Source organism: Drosophila novamexicana, unplaced genomic scaffold, assembly GCF_003285875.2.
Source record: "Drosophila novamexicana strain 15010-1031.04,08,12 unplaced genomic scaffold, DnovRS2.1 tig00002069-arrow-arrow-pilon, whole genome shotgun sequence".
NCBI classification, from domain to species: domain Eukaryota; kingdom Metazoa; phylum Arthropoda; class Insecta; order Diptera; family Drosophilidae; genus Drosophila; species Drosophila novamexicana.
Genome location: NW_020824935.1, coordinates 36,300 through 63,585, shown reverse-complemented (window position 1 = coordinate 63,585; position 27,286 = coordinate 36,300). Strand labels below are relative to the sequence as shown.

Genomic DNA, 27,286 nt, shown 5'->3' with positions numbered 1-27,286 from the left:
ATAGTCACCTGATGTATGTGCATTCTAAGACGGTGTTTTTTAAAATCTCCACACAAGACGTGTTTTTAAAGCAAATCAAGCAAAACGTTAATCACCGCAAAAAAAATCTTTAAAACGCATTTTCCACCGAGGAAGCTTGGAGTCTGCGAAAAGTGTGAAACACCTATCAAATTATTTTTCATATAGATCCTTGGAAATTAATTTGAGCGCGAAACTCAAACGTCACCCACCAAATCTTTGAGCCCCCTTTCCATCATGGAAGAATGCAATTTTTGTGAAGTGTGGAACTCCCCTCAAATAAATTTGAACAAAGATCTTAAAAAATGAGTTTGTAGCTGATCGGATGGTAAACAAAAAAGTTGCATACAAACGCTTTTCGCGATTTGTTCACCCATGCGTCTGGAATTTCCCAGAACTGCGTCTTAGCGTGCATTTTCATCACATAAGATAAGTACAGTGACAATTTCAGCTTACGGTGTGGGCTGTGCGTTGGTCGCCAATCAGTCAGTCTGTCAGGACAACCAGTTTAATATATAGAGATAAATTGTCAGATATTAAAGATATATACAGTGTATGATGGTTAAGAGTGCTTACAAAAAACCAACGAAAACTGAGACACAGATGCACGGGAATTGCTCACTTAAAAGCAGGGTAAAGAGCTTAAAAGAGGAAATGTCCTCAGCGACGTGAAGACGAACACGACGACTAAGACTAATAAATATGTGTTGTCTAGCGTCTAGCACTTCTAACGGTTGACAACATAAAACAGTTTTACATAATTGCCCACTCAAAAGTCGGTTGAGACAATGAACTTGTGTATATAGAGGAGCACGTACAGTCCCAGTTTTGGTGTATGTTGCACAAAGTTTCGTGCGTATAAGGAATTGCATAGGTATAGACCTTGCCCTCATTGCCGCAACAATCTGAACAAATAAACGTGATCTGGTGGGGAGTATTCGGTTAGTAGATACCAGTGCTGCCGTTGGAAACATTCTAGCTTCCATACATATACAAAATCATCGAAATTTGCTGTCATCGATTTTTATCGAATTAATCGAGACATGACTTAAATAATGATTTGAAACAAAGGCTGGCTGGTCTCTAATTCTTATTGTCTTTGAAATAGATGCGATCATATACAAGGACGGACAGAGAGATAGACATGGCTTAATCGATTCTGCTGTTAACGCTGTTCATATATATATCTATCAATTAATTTATAAAGGTTATAATGATAACAGTCAAAGATTCCATATGTACCCAACTGCCCATTTTCACGGGGTATATCAGTACAACATGTATGATATAGGTTTTTTTGTAGACAAATGAAACAATTAATTTGATACCATGTTTCAGCCAAATCCTATTAGCTGCAACGGTGTTTCGCAGCCACTTTCATGCATACTTAATTGTCAGGTTTGGTGCAAGTTAACACACAGACATTTTGGGAACCGTTGGCCAACTGTTGCTCCACACTCTGTAAACGAGGGCAAGTGCTCCTTGCCTGACTTTCGTTGTTAAATGTCCGTGCAGATGTTGGGCTGGGCTGCAACTTAAAAAATTAATGGTCTGTGTCATGTGTTGCTCTGAGGTGTTTTCATTGAAATTTTAAGACAAGCGCCACTTACAGTTGAGTTATGCGTTAAAATTCCAACTTCTTGATATCCATGTATGCAGACGAAAAAGTCAGGACAGCTATGTCTGCCGAACACCCAGACCCAGACCCGGAACCGGGGCCCGGACCCACCCCAGAACCCAACCTAGCCGCTGGTTCAACCCCATCCCGGGCAACAGATGCTAGACTTCGGAGTGGAAAGTTTCCAAAGCGCTATATCTGTGCATGTGTGTGTGTTGGTAAGGTAATTAGAAAATTGTATGCGATTACTACTTGCTTGTTTAACATTTTGGGCAACATCCTTCCATCCTTAAACACATACATACTCGCCATGCAGAAAAAAGGAACAACATGCAACTGCGCCAATGATGCGAAGTAAAGTACAAAAGCGGCTTTTAGAATATTAATGGAATACTAAATACATATAACGTGTAAAGTGGCAGACTCACAAACGCATTCAAAATTATACGAGGGGAGCTAAAAAACTATAGGCAAGCGAAAACAGAATATTTTATTCATGACCTGCTTGTTCCTTAACTAGTTATCATAGGCAATCTCGTCCGATAATTCATTTTTATGAAAATCAATCAAACAGTATGAATGTATGGCATATGTGTACTCTGCCAAGCTGATGCAATCAAAGCTGTCTAAGCATTAAGCCCAGTACAGAAAGTTACAGCGTTTAAAATCGAACTATACAAAATACTTTAATAGGTAAAACAATTTCAATTTATGTTTTCGTTTTTCTTATACCCTGAACCCATCAAAAATGGGTATAAGGGTATATTGTATTTGTGCAAAATCCAAATGTATGTAACAGGCAGAAGGAAGCATCTCCGACCCCATAAAGTATATATATTCTTGATCAGCATCAATAGCCGAGTCGATCTAGCCATGTCCGTCTGTCTGTCCGTCCGTCCGTCCGTCCGTCCGTATGTATGAGTCAAAGGATCTCAGAACCTATAAGAGCTAGAGACTTGAAATTTTTGATGTAGATGCTCCTAGTTCCCGCGCAGATCGAGTTTGCTTCCGATAATCGATAACTTACTCCGTTTCCAAGCAATTTTTTAGCAAATTGGGTAAATAATAAATGCTAGAGCCACCAAACATGATATGTTGCTTCTAGAATATAGATATTTCAAGTATCTTTCATTTCATATCGCCTTCGCCACCTCCCCGCTACCACCCCAGAGCTATAAATCAAGTTAATAACCCAACTTTTATTGCCAACCAATTTTAACCACAATTTAAATTCAATTGATTTTTTCAGAATACACAAATATTCTATGGTACAATAAGATATACTGTAGAAAATTTCATAAAGATCGGTTAAGAAAAACCAAAGTTATATGCAACTGCGCAATTGAATGGGGCAGCAGCTTTAAGAATTTCAGTATACATGTACACACACACATTCATGCGCGTCTGCTTCGCATTCTAATAGCATGGTAATTGCATCTTTTTTTTTGTAATGTTATTTTAGTTATTTTTTTTATTATAAGTACATAATTGTTGGTGTGGCTGCTGAGTAGAGGCATAGCAAGTGGTGCGGTCTGTCGCGAGTTCGAGCCCTACCGGGGAAAGTATTATTATTTTTTTTTTTTGCTGGTGTGACTGTTGAGTAGAGTCGACAGTAAGTAATGCGGTCAGTTGCAAATTCAAGCCCTGCCAAGGGAACTTTTTTTATTAATTTATTTGGTGTTGGAATAAGAGGGTTCAGGGTATCCCCTAGTCGGAAGCTCCCGACTAGAACCTCCTACTTGTTTTAAGTTATTTCAATAGTAATTCAAATGATGCCAAGTGCTGACAAATTTCAAGCCTTAGCTTTTTCAAATAATGCATTATATGAAAATTGTTATGCTCTATGCAGAAGTGAGATGAAGCTTATTGGCTTGCAATTTTTTCGACTTAGAGAAATTCAGAGACTTTCAACTACATATGTGGACGTATCTACCTAAGATACAATATGGATAATTTCATTCTGTGGAAAAGGAAAAAATTGGTTGCCATATCCGACGCACGTTTAAATTAAAATTTTTCGAACATCTTAAATTAAACGACTTCCAAGTAAATATATACACATGCATACTTGAATAAGACATTTTGCTGCACTATCGTCCCGCCCTACAAAATACAAATCTCCATATTTCTCAACGAGACAGTTTAAAATCCTCTGCGGTTAGAGTCTTATAGTCAGCAATAATTAGAAGAACTCTTTTCGACCAAGCTGATATTGCAGGGCACACAAAGCATTGCGCAGTCAGTTGCCCCGGTTGTATTTACGTATACACAATTTTAAAGAGCTTTTTTGAACAGGTGCCAGACTTTGACTCAGGTTGTTACATCGGTAGAAAATTAGCTCAAAAAGTAACTCAATTTGCGCTCAAAGCCGCTAAAACGAACTAGCGGGCCGAACAAGCGTCGTGCGAGTTGTGTTTGCCTTCGGCTGCTCGTCGACAACTCCCACAAATGATTTTTGAGCCTGGAGGGTCCTCGGTGCCGCTTTCGCTTAGACGCACCCACAAAGCACTTCAAATGCCATTGAATTCAATTGAAGTGGTGCTAGAAGAAGGCGTTAACCAACCAAACGCTCGGCTTGAGTCGTCGTAGTCGTTGCCTCGGTGCATGCAGCGTTTTGAGTGCTTTGCTGTAAAAACTGCGCAAAATCCTTGTCGTCGAATAAAAATATTGTTCGTTCAGCCAATTGCAGGAGCCAGTAGCAAGGTTATTATTATTTTTTTTTTTTTTGGGTTTTGGTTTTTTTTGTTTTCTAATGTATATATATATTTTATTTGTTTGTGTTATTTATTTATTTTTAAATACAAATGTATATTGCTGATATGGTTTTCATATGTATATATATATTTATTATTTATATATATGTATATAAACTTATCGTGCAAAAAAAAGACATCTACTTTACTAACAAAGAATATTACAAATATACTCGTTAATTCCCATTTAAAAGCATTTTTGTTTAAAATGTTTTATGTACTCTAATAGGCATACATACATATGCATACATATAAATAACGGCAATATTTCAACATCCTATCCATATTCATTTTTCTACATAAATAGCTCTTATAGTTCATTGGATGATATTTCATTGTCTTCGTATTGTGATTAATATTCGTTTTTTCATATTTATTGTTGGCATATAACAATTGCTACATTCGTTTTTGCAGATTTCCGATCTTTCTGTTATTTTCTATGTACATAAGCTTTTATTCTGGTTCTTTTTATATATTAAGTATCGCTGCACGAGGCATATGCACGTGTACATTCATATGAATATATCGTTCAAACGTATGGACGACCCCGCTATCTGGAATATTACTTGTGATTACTTAAGCTTAATTAATTATTATCAGGAAAATGATAGTTTTGAAAGTTACTTTCATGCGATGGAAATAAGCTGAGTAAAGCTGCAAAGTTTGGGATATGGGATATTCAGAAAATGAAATATTATTCTGGTCCTTTTTGTTAAAAAAGAGGCACCATTTTAGTTATTATTGGGCTCATGATGGGTTAGTTTTATGTGCCTATAAGTTAAACCTCACATTTGTTAATTACGATTACTCTTACATGTATTACTTATTTGTAGACTTCGTATGCTGATATATTTTTAACGCATGTACACAAAGTGCAAGTGCAAGAAGCTCTCGATTTTGTTCTCGTGTTCAGTATCCATTCATATATGCATTCATATGTGGTAGAGGGGGTCTCATTAGGTTCACCCCTATAATTGGAATCTTAGTGTTTTAGTTGAATTAATTATAGACACAGATACTACAATTAGCACAATTCAGATAATTTTGTATATTTTTAACAGAAACAATAATGCATAGGCTTTATTTTTGTTATAAGTACGTACTTTTCTTCAGTGTAATTGTGATCGCAATTAACGGCCTCTACTCCAGTTTGCACATATAATTATTTGTGTAATAAGTTAAGTATGGTTTTTGTAGTATACTTGTATATGTATATATTGTTCTAAATATATATTGTATTGTATGATCTTAACTCAAAAAATTACTATAGGCCCCTGTCAGTAAGTATTTCATACAAACCAATGCTGCGTTTTTCCTCGTTGTTAAGTAAATTATTTGCTGCCAATAATAATTTGCATATTTGTAATTTGCCTGCCCAGCTTGGAAGTTATTATACGATTGCCAAATAGGCATCTGCTTTATGCATGCATGTGATTATGTGTACATTTATATAGATACATATGTATTTAAAACTTATTTGTATGTACAATGTTTGCCAGTATGTGTGTATATGTTGTATATTATACAACTCATGTGAATACCAATTACATATGATGCACTATGCTCTATATATATTCTATAATTATGTTTGCAAATCTATATATGCTCATTGCTATATAAATTCATTTTCCTTATATACGTACACTCAAAAAAAAAATTGTTTGCTACACTTTGGAAAATTGCCATAAAATGAACAATTTTCTTAGTTTCAAAAAAATATTTGCGCAAAAATGTGTATCCAAGGGCTATTTCCCCTGTAAAAATACAATTTTGTTAATACAACAAAATGTTATGAATTTTTGAAAGTTTTTCATTTTATGACACTTTTCTTAAATTTTGGAGAAAATATGTATCCACTGACTTTTCCCATTTTTCACGAATGCATTTCCACCTAAACTAATCATCTGCAGACAGTTGAATCGTCACCGGCGCATATCGAATGGGGCGCTGCCAGGAACAGCTTCCCGTTAAAGCAGGCACACAGCTGGAAGACTCGATGCATGTGATCTCGACTCTGGGCAGAGCCAAGTATGGGTGGCTGTGCAGTGCGCAAATTTGGCATAACTATTTTCGAGGACTCCAACCGTACCTGTTTTATCGGTGTCGTTGTAGGAACAGCAGAAAATGAAGATTGATTGTCTAGCAGTAGCTAGTGTGGTCTAGATATATTTATACTTACGCTACCATCGAGTGCACGCAACTTGACGTCCTCCAAAGCTAACAGTTCAATGCCACCGGCTCGGGATTGTAAATTAATATCTTTTGCGGCAGTTATCTCTAATTGACGTGTAGGCGACTCTAGTCTGCAAATAACTCAAAAAGTTAAAATAATAAAAACAAAAGCAATGACAGTAGGCTACATACTAGGCACTTGGCATTACATGAATGTAGGATTGTTTAACCAACTGACTTTTTGCATCCTTATGTTTAAAATGTTTGCCCTGACGGCCGATTGGGGATCCTTTTTGGTCTATGGTAAACACTAGGACGGACTTTTTCAAAATTAGACCCCCAAGTTGAGGAAAACACCAACACCAATGCAACAATATAAGTATAAAATGTGTGTAATAAGTGTAATAACTTCATTAAGAATAGGTGTCTGAGCGTCTGACAAAAAGTGGCAGGTTGCCGGTTCAAATTCAGCAGCAATTGAGTATGTCCAATTGAGTACAAAGAATGTATGGTTTTTCTAGCTTTTATAATACATATGAATATGATAGATAACTAGCTATGTTTATTGCTTTGGGCAAATAACAGGAATTATCGATAATTTTAATTGACAATAGTTAGACAAGAACTAACATCCCAAGTAAGGTATATTAAGTGCGGTGCGTTCGCTCCGAGGGATCCTTTCGGCAGCTGATACTGATCCGGATGTTTTATTTTTACTAATCGCAAGCCGTCGCTGTCAAATTGTATTTTTCTTTTGGTTGACAACACCAAATGGTGATAAATTAAAATTTTGTGTGCATTTCGGGACGCCATTTATAAACAAAATTATGGCACTTTAATTCAACTATTTTGATACTATTGTTAATTGGTCAAATGCTGTCCGCACATCGTACAATTTTGTACATTTTTATGAAAAAGCATATCGGTCATCAGCAAATTTGTCAATGTAAACGTTATTGCAAGCATAGCTGTGCCGTTAATGGTCCGTACACACACAGTTCCCACCTTAAACCCATACTCGGACCGGAAAACATACGCCTGGTCATTGAATAACGCGAGTTATCACCATAATATTCCAATACTGACGCAACGATTCCCTAGCAATAAAAAAAAAAAAAAGAATCAGTCCTAGAGCGCTTTTCAATTCAGTCGTCCCAACTGATGTCGAATTCAATGGCGATCCCCACAACATCGCTCAGAGTATCTATGTGTTTGTTTGTGTGGATGTATGGATGTATGCATGCATGTGTAGTGTGTGCACGGCCGTGTGTAAATATTTTCGCTCTTCAACAAGCTACATGCCAACACCTCACGAGTGAGTGTTTGCGTTTTGTGTTGGGATTGCTGTTGTTGTTGTCGCCGCAAAGGTGATGGTGACGTTGACACACACAGGTGAGCGGTAACAGCGCGGGCAATGGGGGCGCGCTAGGTGTTTGTTTTTAATTTTTTATTTTTGTGATTTTTCCGTGCCCGATTAATGTGTTTGGTGTGTGCCGACATATATACATCTGTATGTAAGATATGTGGGATATGGATTCTACGAAATTTATTGCTGTTGTTGAATTTCGACACTGTGAACAATTTTTCTGTGGCATTCCATAAGCTTATTTATTTTTTTTTAGTCTTGATGAAATGTGTAACGCATTTAGTATTTTTATAAGGTATTTAACTCAGAGTAGGTTTGGTTGGCTATTGGCGAGATAATGCGTCAATGTGTATACCCTGAACCAATTAAAAATGGGTTAAAAGGGTATATTGTATTTGAGCAAAATGTAAACGTATGTAACAGGCAGAAGGAAGCATTTCCGACCCCATAAAGTATATATATTCTTGATCAGCATCAATAGCCGAGTCGATCTAACCATGTCCGTCTGTCTGTCTGTCCGATGTCCCGATGTAGGTCATCTTAGTGCCAGCGCAGATGGAGTTTGTTTCCGATAATCGATAACTTACTCCGTTTCCAAGCAATCGATAAAAATTTATATCGACATCCTGTTTTTTGAGCAAATAGGGTAACTATTAAGAGCTAAGGTCACCAAATTTGATATGTTTATTCTAGAATAGTATATGTATATCCAGTATCTTTCATTTTTTACCTATTGCCACCTCCCCGCTACCAATTTAAATGCAATTGACATTTTGAGGATATATATTCTATGGCACAATAAGATATACTGTAGAAAATTTCATTAAGACCGTTTTTGTTTTCTAGAAGAGAAGAAGAATTTTTGTATATATGTGTACATACACATTCATGCGCGTCTGGTTCGAATTCTATCAAGAACATTGTAATTGCGATTGTATTGTTTTCTGTGCTACTATTTTAATTGGTTTTTTTCTCACTGAGACTTGATTATTGGTGTATTGAGTAGGGGCGGTGGCATGTGGTGTGGTCTGTCGCCAGTTCGTGCCCCGCCGAGGAAACTGTGTTTTTTTTTTGTGCTCTGCCTGTTGAGTGAAGACGGCGCCAAGTAGTGCGCTTAGTTGCGAGTTCGAACTCTGCCAAGGGAACATTTTTTTATTTAATTTATCTTTATTACTACAAACGAGCGGCGCGAGCAGAATTTGGTGTTGGAATAAGAGGTTTCAGGGTATCCCCTAGCTTCCTAGCTCCCGACTAGAACCTCTTACTTGTTTTGTTTTTTTTTTTTAAGTTTTAGCTAAGCTTATAAACATTAAGATTCACTCTGATCCTAACATGTGGGCGAACTTTATTCATCATGGGACTACTTCTAAAAAAGTTTGCCTAAAAGAAACAAGATTTTTCGGCTAAGTTTTGTTTATGTTCAGAAAGCTTGCTGTCTGACGTATAGCAAGAAGCGTATTGAGTCTTAGGGACCACCTGTAGACGAAAAGTTGTTGTGTTGTTTTACATTCTTGTTAATAGAGAGCATTCGATTGATTAAATTACGCCAACTAAATTACTTTGAGCGTTGATCACCAACCAGTCAGTCAGTCGGTTGGGGAAAACAATTTTGAATAAATTGATTATCATTGTTGGTTTTATGTTTAATGAAAAAAGATTTACTAACTCAAAGTTCTATGATGTCTGGTAAAGTATAACTGATCTGAGCCCCGATTATGTATATATATTGTAGGGATTGCTCCTCTCAACACTTACCTGAGCTCCCTGCCCGGCTCAGCACGCACGTGCGGCGTTTGTATGGACTCCCGAAAGATGGCGCCACCCTCGCCCTCGATGCGCAACGTATGCGCCCCAATTGTGACTTCATTTCGATTTACGGAAAATAAATTTCGTCCAGTGGTGTCGTTGATGCGAAATCCCGCTGACAGACATTCAAACTTATCGTGCCCTAAGAATAAATGATTCTCGAGCACACCGTTTGAGTCACGTGTATTGATTGAAAAATTACGTGAGGATTCTGTTGATGGCAACCAAGATGTTGGAAAGAAAAAATTGAATACAGAAAACTTGAATAATATGTTTTTTTGGCAATATTTTAATCACTGATCACAGTAAGATTTAATCGCAGTTTAAAGAAAACATATCAGAACTGAAAAGCTGGCAGCAAATGTAATATTTTTTTTTTTAAATTGGTTTACAACAAAACATCTTCCAAAATAATATGGTTTGCTTTGTTTTTGGGTTCAGCTGTTTGGCCAGCCAATCTGGTTAAGGTTCGAATAAGGGTAAATAAAAATTGAAATTTCAGGCAAGCCGGTAAATACTATATCTAAATCAGATTTCACACGATATTCCCCTTTGCGTGTGTCTGTCTGTCATTGAATAAAATTTTTCCTGTATGACCGTGACTCTTCCTGTATTTGTTTTCTTTGGCTGAGCTACGGATCTCACACATGGAGATTATCCGTAATTGTACAATGCGTGATTCCTCCAGGACGCGATTTCGATCTCATTTGATTAGATACCACCTCCGCTTGTCCCTTTAAATTTACAGTGTTTGCATACACATAAGTGTGTGTATGTGCATATCACATATACATATACACACTGTAAAGGTGTGTATGAACGCTTTAGGTCTTCCGCTTTGGCATGCTTTTGCCAGGTGCCTATCTGTGAATCTGCTGATTTATGGCTCATGTGACAACGGCGCACATTTGTCGTAGCCAGGCTCAACTTTGGAGCAGTCACCTTTAAGTAGGGGCTTAGAGGAATACAAATCGGACTGCTTGATTCGGATTTAGAGCGTGAAAGAAAGACTAATAATTATGCAGTCCTTATAAACGCATCGAAGTCGGGGAGCAGATGTTAAGTTCGGCAAAGGGTTTTTTGTACCATACAGAGGTCAAGAATATTTAAACAAAAAAATTTGATTTAAATTTGTCAGTATGTTATGTACGTGGACAAGTAGAATAAATACTCTAAAATACTTAAAACTGTTAAAAGTACAGAAGTTACAGATATGTAATTGGAATGTTAATCCGGTAGGGGATTTTAAAGTCTCTCTATGATAACCTTATAAATATGTGGGTTTCTTTTGATTAAAAATCTTTTCTCAAAAAAAAAATAAAAATAAATAAATAAAAAATAATTTGTAAGCAATAGTCAAAAACTTTTAAGCTTAAAATTTGTAAATATTATGTTCGACATCGGAAATTCTGTAGACTCGTTTAATTTGAATATAAAGAAAACAAACAAGGAAAAAGAAAAAAGAAACTGAATATTCATATATATTTTTTTCGGTATTAAAACACCTGCCCAATCACATGAATAACTTAAGATGTATTCGTTTTAAATATTTAAGTAGTCAACCGGATTACTTACCAATGGATATTGGCTGTCCGTGCCTAGAGCGTATAGTGGATGCCCGCAGCATGTCCATAATTACCGCTTGGCCTGTGAGCTGGATGCCCCCGGGAACAATTTTAAGTTGACCCATGCCATCCTGAAAAGGTGTTATTGTATGAGCCAATATGCAGACGATTTGGAGAATGTCTGTACTTACTGTTGAAAACTCCATCACCTTGAGTATCCATAGGGTCAGTACCAGGTTTGTTATAATAAGAAGCATTAGCAGTAGGAGTAATGTATATAGGCACTTTTTACGCCAGCCGATTAGGCCAAGATATGTCTCGATTCCATCGACAAAACCACCCACATTTTCTTGCTTGTTGCCACCGACAGATAAACCTTTTCCGCCGGCCATAACACTGCGACTCCCTCCTCTGTCAACACCGGTCTTGGCCATCATTATGGTTGCCGTCTTAGCGGATGCGCCGCCACTTCCACTAGCCATTTGGCTGGCTTTACCTTTACGCATTTGTTTGGGCGTTGCTCCAGCCTGCTGTTGTCCCCTTAACGCTGGTGTAGTTGTAGTTGCTCTACAAACTCCTATTTCTGCGCTGCCACCGGCTAGCATCGCAATCAATTGATTTTCCTGGCCCGGTTGCAATGTTTTCTTTTTTTTTTGTTTTATTACTTTACCGATTCGCGTTGTTTCTGTGTGCGCTCTACGCCGTCCATATTAATTACGTAGCCGATGGATTAGCTTAAGCCAATCAAATTTTGGTTTAAATTTTATTTTTTTCTTTAAAATTGTGTGATTGCCGTGAATATACTCCAACTGTAAATAAGAACCTGAAAAGGACACAATTTTGTTAAATAAAATATTTCAATGTTAATATTAAGTAAGAAACAATGCCAAAAAATGTGAAATAGAATCGGTTAAACAATGCTCGACTGCGAAAAGGGCAGTTCTCAAGTTTATTAGAAATGTATCAAAACTGATGATTTATGTATGAAATGGGATAATAGAACTTTCTATAACAACATGATGGTTCGTTCCAGTAGTTTCTAATAGTTTTCAAAAAATATTATCTAGGTTAGATTTTAATATTATCGTTCAAATATGTGGCTATTTCAGGATCTTATATTTTTTTCAACCAGAAGTAAAACCCACTCAACAATGTGCATCTAAAACATTTTTGCATTTTTAAATATCGTAAATTTTTAACTAAGCGTTTTTTTATCAACTGACTTCTGTAGCTAGATGTAGACATGGAGATGTAATACAGAGAACACCGGTTATTATAGTTATTGTTAATAATTGTGTCGAAAATGTCTTCTGTAACAAGTGTCTGAGGAAATTTAAATGATCTCAACATTGGTATAAAATATTGATATGAGACCCTCTATAATTTAACATTCGCACACATAATGTACATTCAATTTATATGTAAGTATGCATTCCCAACTATGATGTATCCCACTGACTGACGGATGAGCTGCGATTAAATTACAGTTTTCGTTCCCATCTTTGATGCTCTGATGCTCCTGTTGTTGCCTAGTCCCTTCTGTTGATGGCTTATGTGGGGCATCAACTGCTAGGGATGGCGACTTCACACGTGCAATTGTTAAATTATGCACAACTGCATATCAAAATATGCATTTGTGCATTCATATATACGCATGAATATTTTTGTGTGAGACAGTGAGATACTTAAATAAGGACAGAGCAGGATGCAGAGATGCATGTGCATGCACATAATCTGATGCATTCACTTGCATGAGCGCTGTCAGCACCATCGGCAAGTAACAATTTTGCGCATTTATTAAGTTTTTTCATCAAAAGAAATCACAAAAATAATAATAAAAAACAAGAAGGAACGTTGCAGTCGGGAGCAACTGACTGAGACATACTCTGTAACAGTATGAATAAGGCGAAATAATAGCTAATTATGAGTTTAGTTACTCTGACTGGGTTATAGACAGTGACCTTAAAGCAATTTGAAGGAGTTCATCAGTTATCTACATGCGAAATTTAATGACTCTAGCTCGAAAACTGTGGAAGGTTTATATTGTCTACCTTTAGTCTTCAAAAATATCGCTCATACGCACAGAAGACACACCGCGGACAAAGAGAAAGAAATTGTACAATGCTGATATACTCGATTGCATTTTGTGATCAGAATATGAAAACTGTTTTAAATGAATAAAATGTGGATGCATACATTTTCGCGATACTCAAAAATATATCAATTGAGCAGCACGAAGTAAAACCTGTTTTCTTTTAAAGAGAACAGTAATTTTATTTGTTGTTTGGGTTACCAGTTCAGTTTAGTTATAATAGTCTAGAGACTTGAATAGAAAAGTTAGTTTTAAACGCCATGTCCAGTCAATTAAAAATAAACCAGAAGTGAAAATAATCTAAATTTAGAAAATTTGTATATGTAGCTCTCATGTGGCTTTTCATGGCCACTGCGAGAACAGTGTGAGCAATGAAACACACATATTTCGTTCGCCTAATAAAAATGTAGAATTAAATGTGTTGCTTTTCGTTTTTGTTTCGTTTTTGAGACTTATTTTCACATATTTCGCAAGAACATTGCGTTATTGTGTGACTTATGGTTTAATTTTGAATGTGTGCTAGCATTTTGCAACACATTTATTTAATTGATATACCTGAAGTCATTTTATAATCCTGCATTACTATCATTTTTATAAAATAGACGCTTATTTTTTCTCCATACTGTATATATGCTAGAAGCCTTTCCTGCCCATTTGCTGATTGGGATGGAAAATGATTCGACCAGTGAATTAATTCTTATTTTATTAGTATGCATTAGAAGTGTTGCAGTTGGATCCTTCTGTTTTTGTTTATTCAATGCTATTTGGCAATTAAGAAACTGTTTATAGAATTTGGAAGTGAATTAAAAATTACGCAATAAATACAACATATTGTAAACAAGTCAATTAAAAATAATGGTTTTCGCCGATTGTCTTTGAAGATTTCTGTTAATAGTTTAGAGACCGTTGTATACTATTTCTTAATATTGCATAAATCTTTATATATGTATATATAAATGTTTAAAATGTTTGGAAGTTGTTTGAATAGCCGGAAATGTTTAATTGCGGCTTAACTACTTATCTATATGTGAGCTAAAAGGAAATGGTCAAAATAATAAACAATTGAACCAAATCAATTAAATATCCAACAAAGAATCTCACAAATGAACATTTTTAGGGCTTAAGCACTGCCGATGACAGTATCTGCGGTCATTGGTGCGATGAACACTGACAACAGAAAAGAGAAATTTAAATGAATTCAAATTATTTTCTACAAATGTGTATCTATCAATCTTAAAAAATGTGTACATCATTTTTTTCTATTGCCTAAAGCGGACTTGAATTGATTAAAATTGTGTTTTGTTTTTTATTTTTATAATAGACAATTTTATTGTCCTGTTAAGGCCGTCGTCTGCTTAAATGGACGCCCCACTTGTGACCAGAATCGTGAAAATCGGAATCTGGAATAGGCGTTAGGCAACACATCCACTTATTTTTACGCTCTAAACTTATTGAAAATGGGTATAAAGGCCATAATAGTCTTAAAATAGTTTTCTGGTCGAGTTCAATCAAATAATATCATTTTATTAAATATCCGCAAAGATTTGTCGTGATATTTGCTTAGTTAGACTGACGAGAAAGTTGCTTTGGTTTGGTTTTATATTAAATAATTTATTGGTGGGGATCATATAGTAAATTACAGTGGTCGATGGCGATACTCTAGAGAATACTTTGCGAAACTAATAGGGAGTTTTATTTGCAAGTAAAGAGATAGGAACTGCATGCAACTGCGCAGACTTTGTGTATGCGCCAGATAATATTGGGCGGTACATGGGGTTTGTATATAAACGTTTTCATAATACATACATACATACCCATAATCTCAAAAAAGAACTTGGACAAGCAGTCAGACCGGCGTAATGGCGGTCGGGGAACGTGCTCTGTGAGCGGTAACTAGAGCCCGAATGCAAATACCCAGCGAGTTGATTTAGTATCTGCAGACAGCCGGTTATTACACGCACTCGAATGGCGAGCAAAAGGTTTACTGGGCGGAAATAAGGACAGCAACTATTAGTTGCAGTGGCAGTGGAGAGCGGAAGGTGGAAAATGGAAGCGACGGCTGCTAGCACGTACGTCTAGTTTTAGTTAAGTTACAGATATAGTTGCCGCTTAGTTAATGTTGCATGTTCGCATCGTTGTTGTTGTTACACGTTTTTATTGCCGCAAATGCAACATATGCTCCAAAGTATTCGGCTGCAGCAGACAGCGCTCGTAGGTGTTGTTTACTTCAGCTAGTCCCAGAATATCGCCTAACAAAGTACATTCACTTTTGTACACTACATGGCTCCCATGCCAAGGCACAGCGAGTCGGATCCGACATCCACACCATATAAAAGCCCTTGCAACGATAAATTATTTTATGAAAGTAGTTGAATAACCTTAATCACATAATATTTTCTAGATTTTTGAAAATTTAGATAAAGCTCAAAAAAAATATTTAAAAAAAATTGCTTTTCGTTTTTTAGTCAATTGAGCTGAGTGGGCCAAGATCTTATATATTTTAATAAAGATATACGTGGTTTTATTTCTCAATCTTCAATTTATTTTTTGTTCTTTGTGAAATAATGAGTTGTTTCACATGGAAAATATAGGAAAGATTTTCCAACAGTTTCAAAAAGCACGCTATAGGAGTTAGTGGTCCAACATACAATTTTTCAGGAGCATAAACTTATATTTAAATATATGTTGGTGATATATATATATGTATATATGTATATATATGTGTATATCGGGACATTCGATTAACTCTTCTTAACATATGCATGTAGGCATGTTGACTCTTTGGTGCTGTAGGGTGCTCGTATATGCGAGTATGTTTGGCAATGTGTGCAAACTTTCGGAAACGGAAACTTATATAAAGTTGTTCAAAAGTCCTTGACAATGGGTAATTCTAAGCGAAGTGGGCTTATTTCAGGCAATAACTAGACGGGAAGCATGCTTTGAAGGGCCACATAGCAGTCGGCGACCCACAAGCAGGCATACAGACACTTGGCCATTTATTGTTAAATGAAAAGCATTGCATTGTCCTGCTATTAAGTTATCAACAACAGCAAACACACATGTTCGCATGAGTTCATAGAGGTCGGACACGTATTGTGGCGGTGTTCATATTATCCATATGCACAGAGACCCTAGTTGGGCAGGCAAGTTCAGCTGCTATTTTGTGCTAGCTACATGATGTGCCTTTTAAAGGTGTTGTTGTAGTGAATAAAATTAAGTAACAGTACAAATAGTTTATTTCGACAAAGGACTTGAGCAAGTATCTGATTGTCCGAAAAATATTTTTATTCATATCACGCGTACGGACAATAAGCCCCAAATTTTTCCAACACACACTATCACAAATTTAATTTTCCCTTTTGGTTGAGCTGTACATTTTTTGCAAAAGGAACGATTATATTTTCTTTGCATATATTTACGTATTTATAGTGGATAAGTTTGAAGTTGCCTATTTCTTTCAGTGGATCAATTTTAAAAATATTGTGGTATTTTTTTATATTTATATGTTATTTAATGTAAATGACAGACGCCACAAATTGATATACAAAATAAATATCGTTGATCAGCATCAACAGCTACGTCGACAAATTTCATCTGTTTTTTTTTCCAGCTTTTTGCTGACACAGTTTTTAATGCGATCTTTGTTCATCAAGACCTTTGACACGCGTATAAATAAGAGGCAATACAAATTGACACTTAAATCACAATGATGTCATAATAAAATCCATTGCGGCAATGAAAAAAAAATTGTCACAAGCCTAATGCAAAAAATCGTTGAAGAAAAAAAATTAACCGAGACAGAGATATTAGCGCATCTTGACCACATAACAATTACTTGTAAGTGTGTTCAACCTGGAGTGACGATTCCGAGTGTACTGACGTTGCGAACGTTTGCAAAACAACTGACGGCACATTAACTTTGGCGGAACATCAACACTTCCGTGGCCGCTGCGGCTGCAGCCAGTTGAAATTGGCACTGGCTGGCACTGTCGGTCGCGAAGAGGCCGGTTCGCAAAGCTTTTGCCGAATGCTGGCAAAAAGTTTCACTCAAATTTCGGGCTATCGCTCGCCTTGGTAGGTTGGCTGCGAGCACTGAGCTTCGGCTCATCGGCTCCATTCGGCATTTCGCCCTTGCTGGTTTGTTTACATTTGGCGCATTCAACACGTGGTTCTTCCAATGCTCAAACTTTGCCTTTATTATACCCTGAACCCATTAAAAATGGGTATAAGGGTATATTGTATTTGTGCAAAATCCAAATGTATGTAACAGGCAGAAGAAAGCTTCTCCCCATAAACTATATATATTCTTGATCAGCATCAATAGCCGAGTCGATCTAGCCATGTCCGTCTGTCTGTCCGTCCGTTTGCTTGGAAACGGAGTAAGTAATCGATTATCGGAACTAGGAACTAGGAACTAGGAGCATCTACATCTAAAATTTCTCTAGCTCTTATAGGTTCTGAGATCCTTGCGTTCATACATACGGACGGACGGACAGACTCCGTCTGTCTGGCTAGATCGACTTGGCTATTGATGCTGATCAAGAATATACATATATACTTTATGGGGTCGGAGATGCTTCCTTCTGCCTGTTACATATATTTGGATTTTGCATAAATACAATATACCCCTATACCCATTTTTAATGGGTTCAGGGTATAAAAATTGACTATTTAGTACTTGTTATTTTCATATTGATAATTTTTAATTTTACAAGTTCACTCAAAGAGTGTATTGAAATATTTATAATCCGTTGAGAAGTGGAAATAAAATTAAGAATACGAAAGAGATATAAAAAACGTTTTGCCCTGACTGACTTATGTGATGAAGATGAACGCTAGGACGGGGTTTTGGAAAACTCCACCCGCAAGTGCGAAAATACGCGGAAAACTCTGTTTTCAATCTTCGTTGCTAACTTTGCGATTACCTAAAATTTGGCCAAGTATTTGCAGTTAAGTATATTAAACTTAACAAAATACGTATAATGCATCAACCTAGTCTTATGGCTCCCGTAACGCGTCAGTTCTTATGAGAATAATCATATAGTTAATTTAGAGCGCGCTCGGATGCCGTTGCTGCCGTGTTTGAAAAAAAAAATGCACAGTCGAATTAAGTATTCTCAAAACCGTTAAATTATTAATTTTTGTCATCTCCATGTGTGTAATTAGGGATGCAAGAGCTTTTAACTCTCTGGGACAAAGGAAAAAGAGGGGTTGGGCTTGGTGCGCCTTTTTGTGGGTAAGACTGTGTATCCCAGAAGCATGTTTGCAAATTAAAAGCATTTTCATCTTTGGCCAGGGTTCATAATTTTTGCGCTTTTCATTAAGACCTCTATAGCATGCGTGGGCTGCAAACACTTTGGTCCTTTTAATTGTTCCTTCCAACAGCTGCTAAAGGGCGTTGCGGACCCAAAGCGCTGTGAGGGTGAGGAGGGAGGGGAAAAGCCGGATTCGGCCCACAACTGATGCAGTGGCGTTATTTTAACATTAGGTGTACACAAAAAGTTATAAGCGCCCGCTCTGCTTCTTATCTTTGCCCATTGTTAAGAGCGTCGCCCACTTTTTGACTAGGCATTCTTTATATGTGGGCGTGGCATATCTGCCCAGAGGCTTTGCGGAACCACATATCAACCAAAAACCCTTGTAATTGGGCCGTCCTATACCGCTTTACATTTTATTCACAAAGAAGCATACAAAACCATCCACATGGCTGTTAATTGTACTCTCGGGCCAAGGAGTCAGCTTGCGGGCACAGTTGGTGTCCCCGACATTGTGGATTTTATGCATATATAATTTGTAATTTTAAAACTTGTTGTTCACTGTATTTTGTTCTTGAATGTGACAGGTCACGTTTGCTAGAAAAATAATGAGCTCAACGCTAAAGCACATCGCAATATGACAACCCTTTGAGTCGTGTTTTACTTTGTACCTCTAAATTTAGCAAGGCGGTGTAATTAAAGTGTGGAAATCTATTTCAGAAGAAAAATATACATAATTTGTGACCCTATACATCTCTATATTCAGAACTACTAACTTTTCCTTAAACTTACTGTCTTAAAGTCTTAAGTAATATTTTACATAGATGTTTAAAAATAGATACAAAGTCATCAAAAAAAAAAAACGCCTCAAAATTTGGAATTTACGGTTTTCGCTTATGATAATCCTGTAGTAAGGCTGAAAATAAATTTTCGTTCATCAAACCATTGACTCGAATTTACCATTGAAAAACGGTGGAATTTTATTAAAAATCCTTGTGAACCAGCTCTGAAACTTCGCCTATGTAACCTTTGACCTGCATTTATCATTCAAATTGGGTGAATTTTCCGAGAAGTGTGTTCAAAGACCTTCGAAAATTACTTTCAGGTCAATCGGATAAACAAAATTGTTTCACACAACCATTTTTCCTATTATTTCAGACTGGCGTGGAATTTTCTAAAACCCAGTTTAAGTGTGCATCTCCATCACATAAGGTAAGTACAATGCAAATTTCAGCTTACTATCTGTTACCGTTTGGCCTGTAGTAAGTAATCAGGCAACGGAATCGTAAATATCCATATTAAATAGTACTCATTCCATTGGATGAAATAGTGAAAACTAAAATTTAAAGCGATAAACTAGCCGGGGTAGCCCAGTTATATAGCCATGTTCGACGGTCCGTCTGTATGGAAGCTGTCATAGCTATTGACAACGAAGTTGAAAAAAGGGTTCTCATTCTGAGATAAATATTTCCCTTTGAGATTGTAACTAATTTCTGGTCTCGAAATAACCCACATAGTAGATTAAATATTTCATGTGCTTGACAGTCGGTAGTCTTCTCTGTTCATCTCGCTCCCTCGTCTTCCCCAGGCTGTCTACATAGTATTTGATCAATTTATATTTTCGGAGTAATTTATATTTAGGAAGAAATTCTGTAACCTGTAGCATTCACAAATGTAGATAAGTAAGTAAGACACAATCTCATCAAGGGCACTGCAATAGGCATATGTCTAGCTGCAGACGACAATTCAACCCCATAGTTATTAATATAATTTCATAGAATTGTGGGAATTACAGTTTCATTTTGCTAAATATACTTAATCAATTTTCCGTTTCTCTATTATTTTTTTATCTTGGGCCTAACTATTAACGTAATGAATATTGCGTGCAATGCTGATGACTTTAAATTGCTTATAGTCAGAAATATGTTTTATCAGAATAAGCAATGAACATGAGAGAGTGGGCGCTGTTTACTTTTGAAGCTCGTTAAAACCCACAAGCTTGCCTTAGTCTTTCTTGAAAAATGCAGACGAAATTTATATGGAGACCTCAGCTAAACTCTGTGCTGTCAACACCAAACACCGAACGCCAATATACTGAAACGCACGTCATAAAGTAAGTGGAGACATTGCGAGATAGACAGTTATTCCAGTTGCTGATGAGCCAGCCAGTCAGTCAGTCCATCAATTGTTTCAACGTGAGTGGGAATAGTTGTTGTTTTTTGCTGATGGCATCATCAGCCCATCGGCAGTAACAAAAACAGCAAAAGCAGGAACAGAAATAGCATCAACGTCATCGTCATCATGCACTGTGCTGGTCTTTCCTTCCTTCCTGTTACTGTTCCTGACGCTCCACTGGCGGCGAATGCCGAAGTATACCAAAAACCAACCAACTAACGATCAGCAGACGCGACGATAGCACCGGCCCTACTGGTGTGTAGAAGTGGCATGGTATCGGGTTGAAGCTCACAATCACAGGACGAAGTACGGGTACACAGAAATCCCATGAATAATTCCACTTCAATTCCACTTTGTATATTTCATTTTTGTGTTGCATACATCACGGCGGCAGCGTCAATGACAGACGACAGCAATTGGCTTTGATAACGTTTGCTCTTTTGCCTTTTTGTTGGGGTCGATTGGAATGGGCAGACTCCATTCCACAATTCACCCAATACGCGCTATTTACTTATTAATCAACAATAATTCTCGGGCCTCGGCCATTTGGCGGTTTTGCTAAGCCAGTTGCCGGCTAGTGCTTACTTATTTATTTATTTTGTTGCTTTGTGCACTTAAATAAACTTGTGTGTCAAATTTTTATCAATTATTCAGTTAAAATGCTGCACAAATCATCTCCCCACATACGACCATTTGTAAATTGAATGATGGATTTATGAGCTTATTGATTAAGTCCTTTGGTTTTTGACAGAATTAAAATAAAAGTAGCATTATCATAGCATTCGCCAACTAAATATTTGGCATACTCTATATTTATAAATATGTCTGCGTTTATGAGCATGGACAGCATGGACAGAAAAATGCATGAATGAATTGTTTAAACAAGTAGTTGGGTAAATAAGCGTCCGACATATGTGTATACCTATACCTCCACATATGCGTGTCTTCTAATTAAGGCGGAGAACTTTGTGTATCATACGAATGTCTAAATTTGGCGGCTCTTGCTTGAATTTTTGACATTCTTATACATCTCTATATATAATACTGTTTGCCCTGACTGACAGATTGGTGACCAACGCACAGCCCATACCGTTAGAGCTAGGAAGCCGAAATTTTCACTGTAGTTACCTTATGTGATGAAGGTGCACGTTAAGACGGGGTTTCGGGAAATTCCACACGAAAATGTGTAAAAATCGCGAAAAAGTGTTTGTATTAAACTTTTTGTTTATCATCCGATCGGCTTCAAGCTCATTTACAAAGATATCTGTTTAAATTCATTTAAGGGGTGTTTCACACTTTTCGAAAAATCCATTCCTTCTTGGTGGAAATGGGGGTCAAAGATTTAATGGGTGATATCTAAGGATCTAAACAAAAAATCATTTATGATGAATGTTTCACATTTTTCGCAAAATTAAAGCTTCTCGGAGGAAAGTGCGATTGAAAGATTTTTTTGATGTAGTTTTCATTTTTGTCCGATTTGCTTCAAACTTATTTTCAAAGCTGTACATAAGAACAACATTTTCAAATCAGTTTGAGAACATTTATTTTATAACATACGTGCCACGGGCAAGGCCGGGTTATACCGGCTAGTTTAATATAAACTAGTCAAGTAAACGATTATTAGAAACAAATCTGAGCGGGCTCAACTTGTTCCTACATACGGCCAGAACAACAAACGAAATAAAATATATACTTTAAATGGCGAGTGACGTGTCATGCACATGCACAAAACCAATATACCCATCTTTAGTTGTTTTCAAAGGCTTCAGGGTGTAATAAAAACATAAAAAAAAGTCCTTCCGTTTCTGAATTGCACAAATGTGAGTGTATATCTACGAGTATGCATATAGTTAAGTCAACCGTAATGGCGAGCGATTGGCGAGCTGTCAGGTGTACAGGAAGTCCCGAAAAAAGACTTAAAGAGTTAGCTTATGGCAAATGTATCAATTGCCATTATTGGCGGATACACATGATGATCGGCCCAGCTAATGAACGCACATTTAGATGGACATGTAAACTATTAACTACATTCTATATACTATATAGCTTATGAATATATAAAAATATAAATGCGAAAATTTATGTACAAATAAATTCCTCATCAGGTTTCACTTTCCTGATTCGCACACGTAACTAACGTAAAATGGAAAACACTCTTGCGTTCAGTTGTCTAAGCGATTTTTGATTACACTTCCGTCGGAAATTATCATATATCCTTCAGCTTGAATAATTTTCAAGCCGAATCACGACATAGCCTGTTCGTACAACCTGCACAGAAGCACACCTGTCGTTATCCCCATTCACCTACCTCGTGTTGAATATTTACCTGAAGCCTTTGCATTACTATATTTAGCCGCAGGGCATTGCATGCAAGGAGTAAAAACTGAAAGACAAACTTTAAAAAATGGAATTCGTTGTCTGTGATTGTCTCAGGCCTGGCTTTGCCAATTAAGTATTTCAATATATCGTATCAATATTAGACACTAAAATAATAATTAAAAACTGTATACGCAGGCTTATCTATTTAATTCTTATTATACATATGTATAATTAACTTTGTCCCGACTGATTGACAGATAATGAAAGGTAAGAAAGCTGCCGCCTACGCAGGTGGACCTGGCATTGGGTATAAATATAATATATAATAATTTGAATTAAATTCAAATATTTATCTATATTATTACATATATAGTATATAATATATAATATATGTATAATATATATTATATAATATAGATGTATTATGTATATAATAATATAGATAAATATTTGAATTTAATTCATTTGAAATTTGAAATGGTTGCAAGCTTAAAATAAAAAGTCCACTATAATAATTAATCTTTTTAAGAGCAACAAGCGATACGAGGAAATATATTTGCTCTGTAGAGAAGCGGGTACCTTATTGACTTTAGAAACATTATTATACCCTGAACCCATTAAAAATGGGTCTAAGGGTATATTGTATTTGTGCAAAATCCAAATGTATGTAACAGGCAGAAGGAAGCATATCCGACCCCATAAAGCAATCTAGCAATTTCCGTCTGTCTGTCCGTCCGTCCGTCCGTATGTATGAACGCAAGGATCTTAGAACCTATAAGAGCTAGAGACTTGAAATTTTAGATGTAGATGCTCCTAGTTCTAAAGTAGAATGTATATATGCATTTGATGTTGGAAGAAGAGGGTTCAGAGTATCCCCTAGTCGGGAGCTCTCGGCTAGAACCTCTTACTTGTTATATTATTTAATTTGTGCTATATTATAATTTGCACAAAACTAATCCACCCGCTTTAGCTCTTCTGTAACTGATAGGAAACAAAACATTTAGCGAGACAGACAGAACATCCCCATACCAAGCCAGCCGCCTGACCAAGGAGCGCAGAAACCCGACACTAATTAAAGGCATTTGTTGTAGCATTTTCATTCAATTAATTATTTCGGCTATCAACGCTGTCAATCTTTTTATCAACAAATCTGCCAAGCCCGAGCCGAGCCAAGCCGAGTAAGCGGGTAATCGTATAGTCAGTGCTAGCGCAGTGTCGGCAGAAAACTTATTTGTTTTGGCAGCTTGAGGCTAGCAGCTGGCGTTGAGTAGCGGGCAACATCAGTCGGAGGGCTCAACGGGTGGCTCGCCACTCTGGCTAACAATGCCTTCTGTACGCTTTGTTATGACTCTGTGTTTCGTTCTCTATTTCCACCCATTGTAGTTCCACTTGTTCTCTACTCAACAGTGCATTGGCTGATATTCTTAGAATGTCTATCAGCCGTCAGTTGTTTGTTGTTTTTATATCCGAACGTCTGATGAGTATACAATTTATAATACCCGTAATTATGTTTTTAATTTTTGAAGTATTGTTTATTGAAGCTGCGTGATATATTTGTATTACATTAAATCAAATTTAGATTGAAACTACTTAGCAAAAATGTTCATGATTTGCTGGTCTATTTATTTGCATTGTTTCGTGAATCTCTGTCTTGTGCATTTTTAATTGGTACTGAGTATGAAAATGGTCTGTGGTTTGTCTTGCGTTTGGGGTCAACAGGCTATTAACCTAGTCAAGGTAAGGTCCTTAACATTGCACATTCAATACCAATATCAACGGACTCGTAGGAAATAGACTCTTCCTCCTGAATGAAATACGTGTGGGAACACCCTCTCCTAGGAATATTTTCAGTGTGGCCTTTTGCTCATTCTGAAAGGTGCTACTGACCCTTTTATGCAAATATTTTTACAAAAGTGGCTAAGCATAAATGTTTATCGTGCCCCCCTGTCAGAGCCTTCCACTCATTCAAGCTACTCAGTGTTTAGCTTATATTTGAACAGCTTCAGTCCTAAACGTATATACAGACTCTTTGGTGAGTAGCTGTAACTTGGCTTTATGTCCGCATTTAAAGAGACATATTAAAGTGAAATATGTTTTGCATTGAAGTCAAGCTAGTTGGAGTTGTGGTGTAGACGACTGCCAGCTCATTGTCGGACCAACGCCAACACTGATGGCACTGCAATCTAGATTTGAGATCGGAATCGTAAAACCGGAAATAAAACAGGAAAATTAAAAACGTACAAAAGGTGCAAAATAGAGAGGAATGCAGGCAGTTTGCGCAAACAGATAGGCGGCTGGTAGGCAGACAGACACGCTCTAAGAGAAACATTAAGCGCCTGGCAGGCGAGGAAGCTGGCAAAAATACAAAAGCAAAAAATATACAACTCCGAGGGCAATATGTAAAATGAAAACTGCAAAAAGTAGCGGTGGGCTTGAAAGCGTTAAATCGCCCACCTTACCTGTGACTGCCGCAAGGGCATCGACTGTTGCCAGGCCAGGCCAGGCACAGGCCGAGCCTGATTAAAGTTGCCACACGTGCACCCATCAAACATATATCATGGCATTTTAAAAAAGTTCTTTTAAATGCTGTGCTTATATTGTTTGACGTCAATGTTCCTTTATTTTATTCTTAGCTGAATAATTTATACGACATAAATAACGTCGTTGATTAGTCTGGGTCCGCTAATCTGGGTCATTCAAAAGTCGTAGAATTATTTTAAATACAAAATCTATTGTATTATTATTTTTGCTTTACCATGCAATTCATGCTTTAATAAAAAGTTGTCTTGACAATCTTATAAACTTTCTCAGCGAATGGTCTTTCTCTAAGTATGGGAATAACCGTTTTGTGCAAATGTTTGTAAAAGGCAGAAGAAGCATCTCCGAACCCAAAAATATATATTCTTGGTCAGCATTGATAGCCGAGTCAATCTAGCGATGCCGTATGGCATGGCCGTATATATAATCTCGTCGATCTTAGAACCTTGAATCAAAACCGTGCAAATCTAATGAGATTTGCCCAAGTTATCTGGGTGGGAAATTTTGACCTATGTCCGTATGTATGAACGCAAGGATCTTAGAAACTATAAGAGCTAGAGACTGAAATTTTAACTGTAGGTCCTCCTTGTCCATGCGCAGATGGAGTTTGTTTCCGATAATCCATAACTTAGTCCTTTTCCAAGCAATCAATAAAAATCGATATCGAAATCCTGTTTTTAAGCAAATTGAGTAAATATTAAGAGCTAGAGCCACCAAAAGTGACAAGTTAACTCTAAAATAGTATATATATAACAAGTATCTTTCATTTTATATCTATCGCCACCTCCCTGCTTCTACCTCATAGCTATAAATCGAGTTTATAACCCAACTTCTATTGCCCACCAATTTAGGCTACAATTTTAATGCAATATACTTTTTGAGAATACACAAATGTTCTATGGTACAATAAGATATACTGTAGAAAATTTCATAAAGATCAGTTAAGAAACACAATTGCGGCACAAGCGCAAATTCGAAGAATCTCTATCTGCATGTACACACACACATTCATGCGCGTCTGCTGCGTTATAATTGCAATTGTATTGTTTTCTGTGCTTCTATTTTAATTGGTTTTTTTTTTCTCACTAAGACTTAATTATCGGTGTGGCTGTTGAGTAGCGGCGGTGGCAAGTGGTTTTGTCTGTCGCGAGTTCGAGACCTACCGGGGAAACTATTTTACTTTTTTTTTTTTAGCTGTTGTGGCTGGTGAGTAGAGACGGCGGCAAGTAGTGTGGTTAGTTGCGAGTTCAAACTCTGCCTAGGGAACTTATTTTTATACCCTGAGCCCATTAAAAATGGATATAAGGTTATATTGTATTTGTGCAAAATCCAAATGTATATAACAGGCAGAAGGAAGCATCTCCGACCCCATAAAGTATATATATTCTTGATCAGCACCAATAGCCGAGTCGATCTAGCCATGTCCGTCTGTCTGTCCGTCCGTCCGTCTGTATAAATGAACGCAAGGATCTTAGAACCTATAAGAGCTAGAGAAATTTTAGATGTAGGTGCTCCAAGTTCCCGCGCAGATCGAGTTTGTTTCCGATAATCGATAACTTACTCCGTTTCCAAGCAATCGATAAAAATTAATATCGATATCCTGTTTTTT

General features: G+C 36.9%; 1 protein-coding gene across 3 annotated transcripts; it reads right to left on the bottom strand.

The window, feature by feature from the left end:
- Window positions 1–4,523: 4,523 nt before the first annotated feature.
- On the bottom strand, window positions 4,524–17,293 carry LOC115768903 (delta-sarcoglycan). Of its 3 annotated transcripts, none has more exons than XM_030713620.1 (6): window positions 17,226–17,284; window positions 11,490–12,121; window positions 11,309–11,429; window positions 9,683–9,944; window positions 6,569–6,692; window positions 4,524–6,478 (listed from the first exon to the last, which is right to left on the bottom strand). In XM_030713620.1, the coding sequence occupies exons 2-6, from the start codon at window positions 11,901–11,903 to the stop codon at window positions 6,290–6,292; spliced, it is 1,110 nt and encodes a 369-aa protein (XP_030569480.1). In that variant the 5' UTR covers window positions 11,904–12,121; window positions 17,226–17,284; the 3' UTR covers window positions 4,524–6,289. The 3 variants fall into 3 exon arrangements, 2 of the variants coding, with proteins under 2 accessions (XP_030569480.1, XP_030569482.1); XR_004018629.1 differs by lacking the exon at window positions 4,524–6,478 and adding an exon at window positions 6,754–6,871 and having other exon boundaries at window positions 6,632–6,692; window positions 17,226–17,293; XM_030713622.1 differs by lacking the exons at window positions 4,524–6,478; window positions 6,569–6,692 and adding an exon at window positions 6,834–6,881 and having other exon boundaries at window positions 17,226–17,293.
- Between the last annotated feature and the right edge of the window lie 9,993 nt (window positions 17,294–27,286).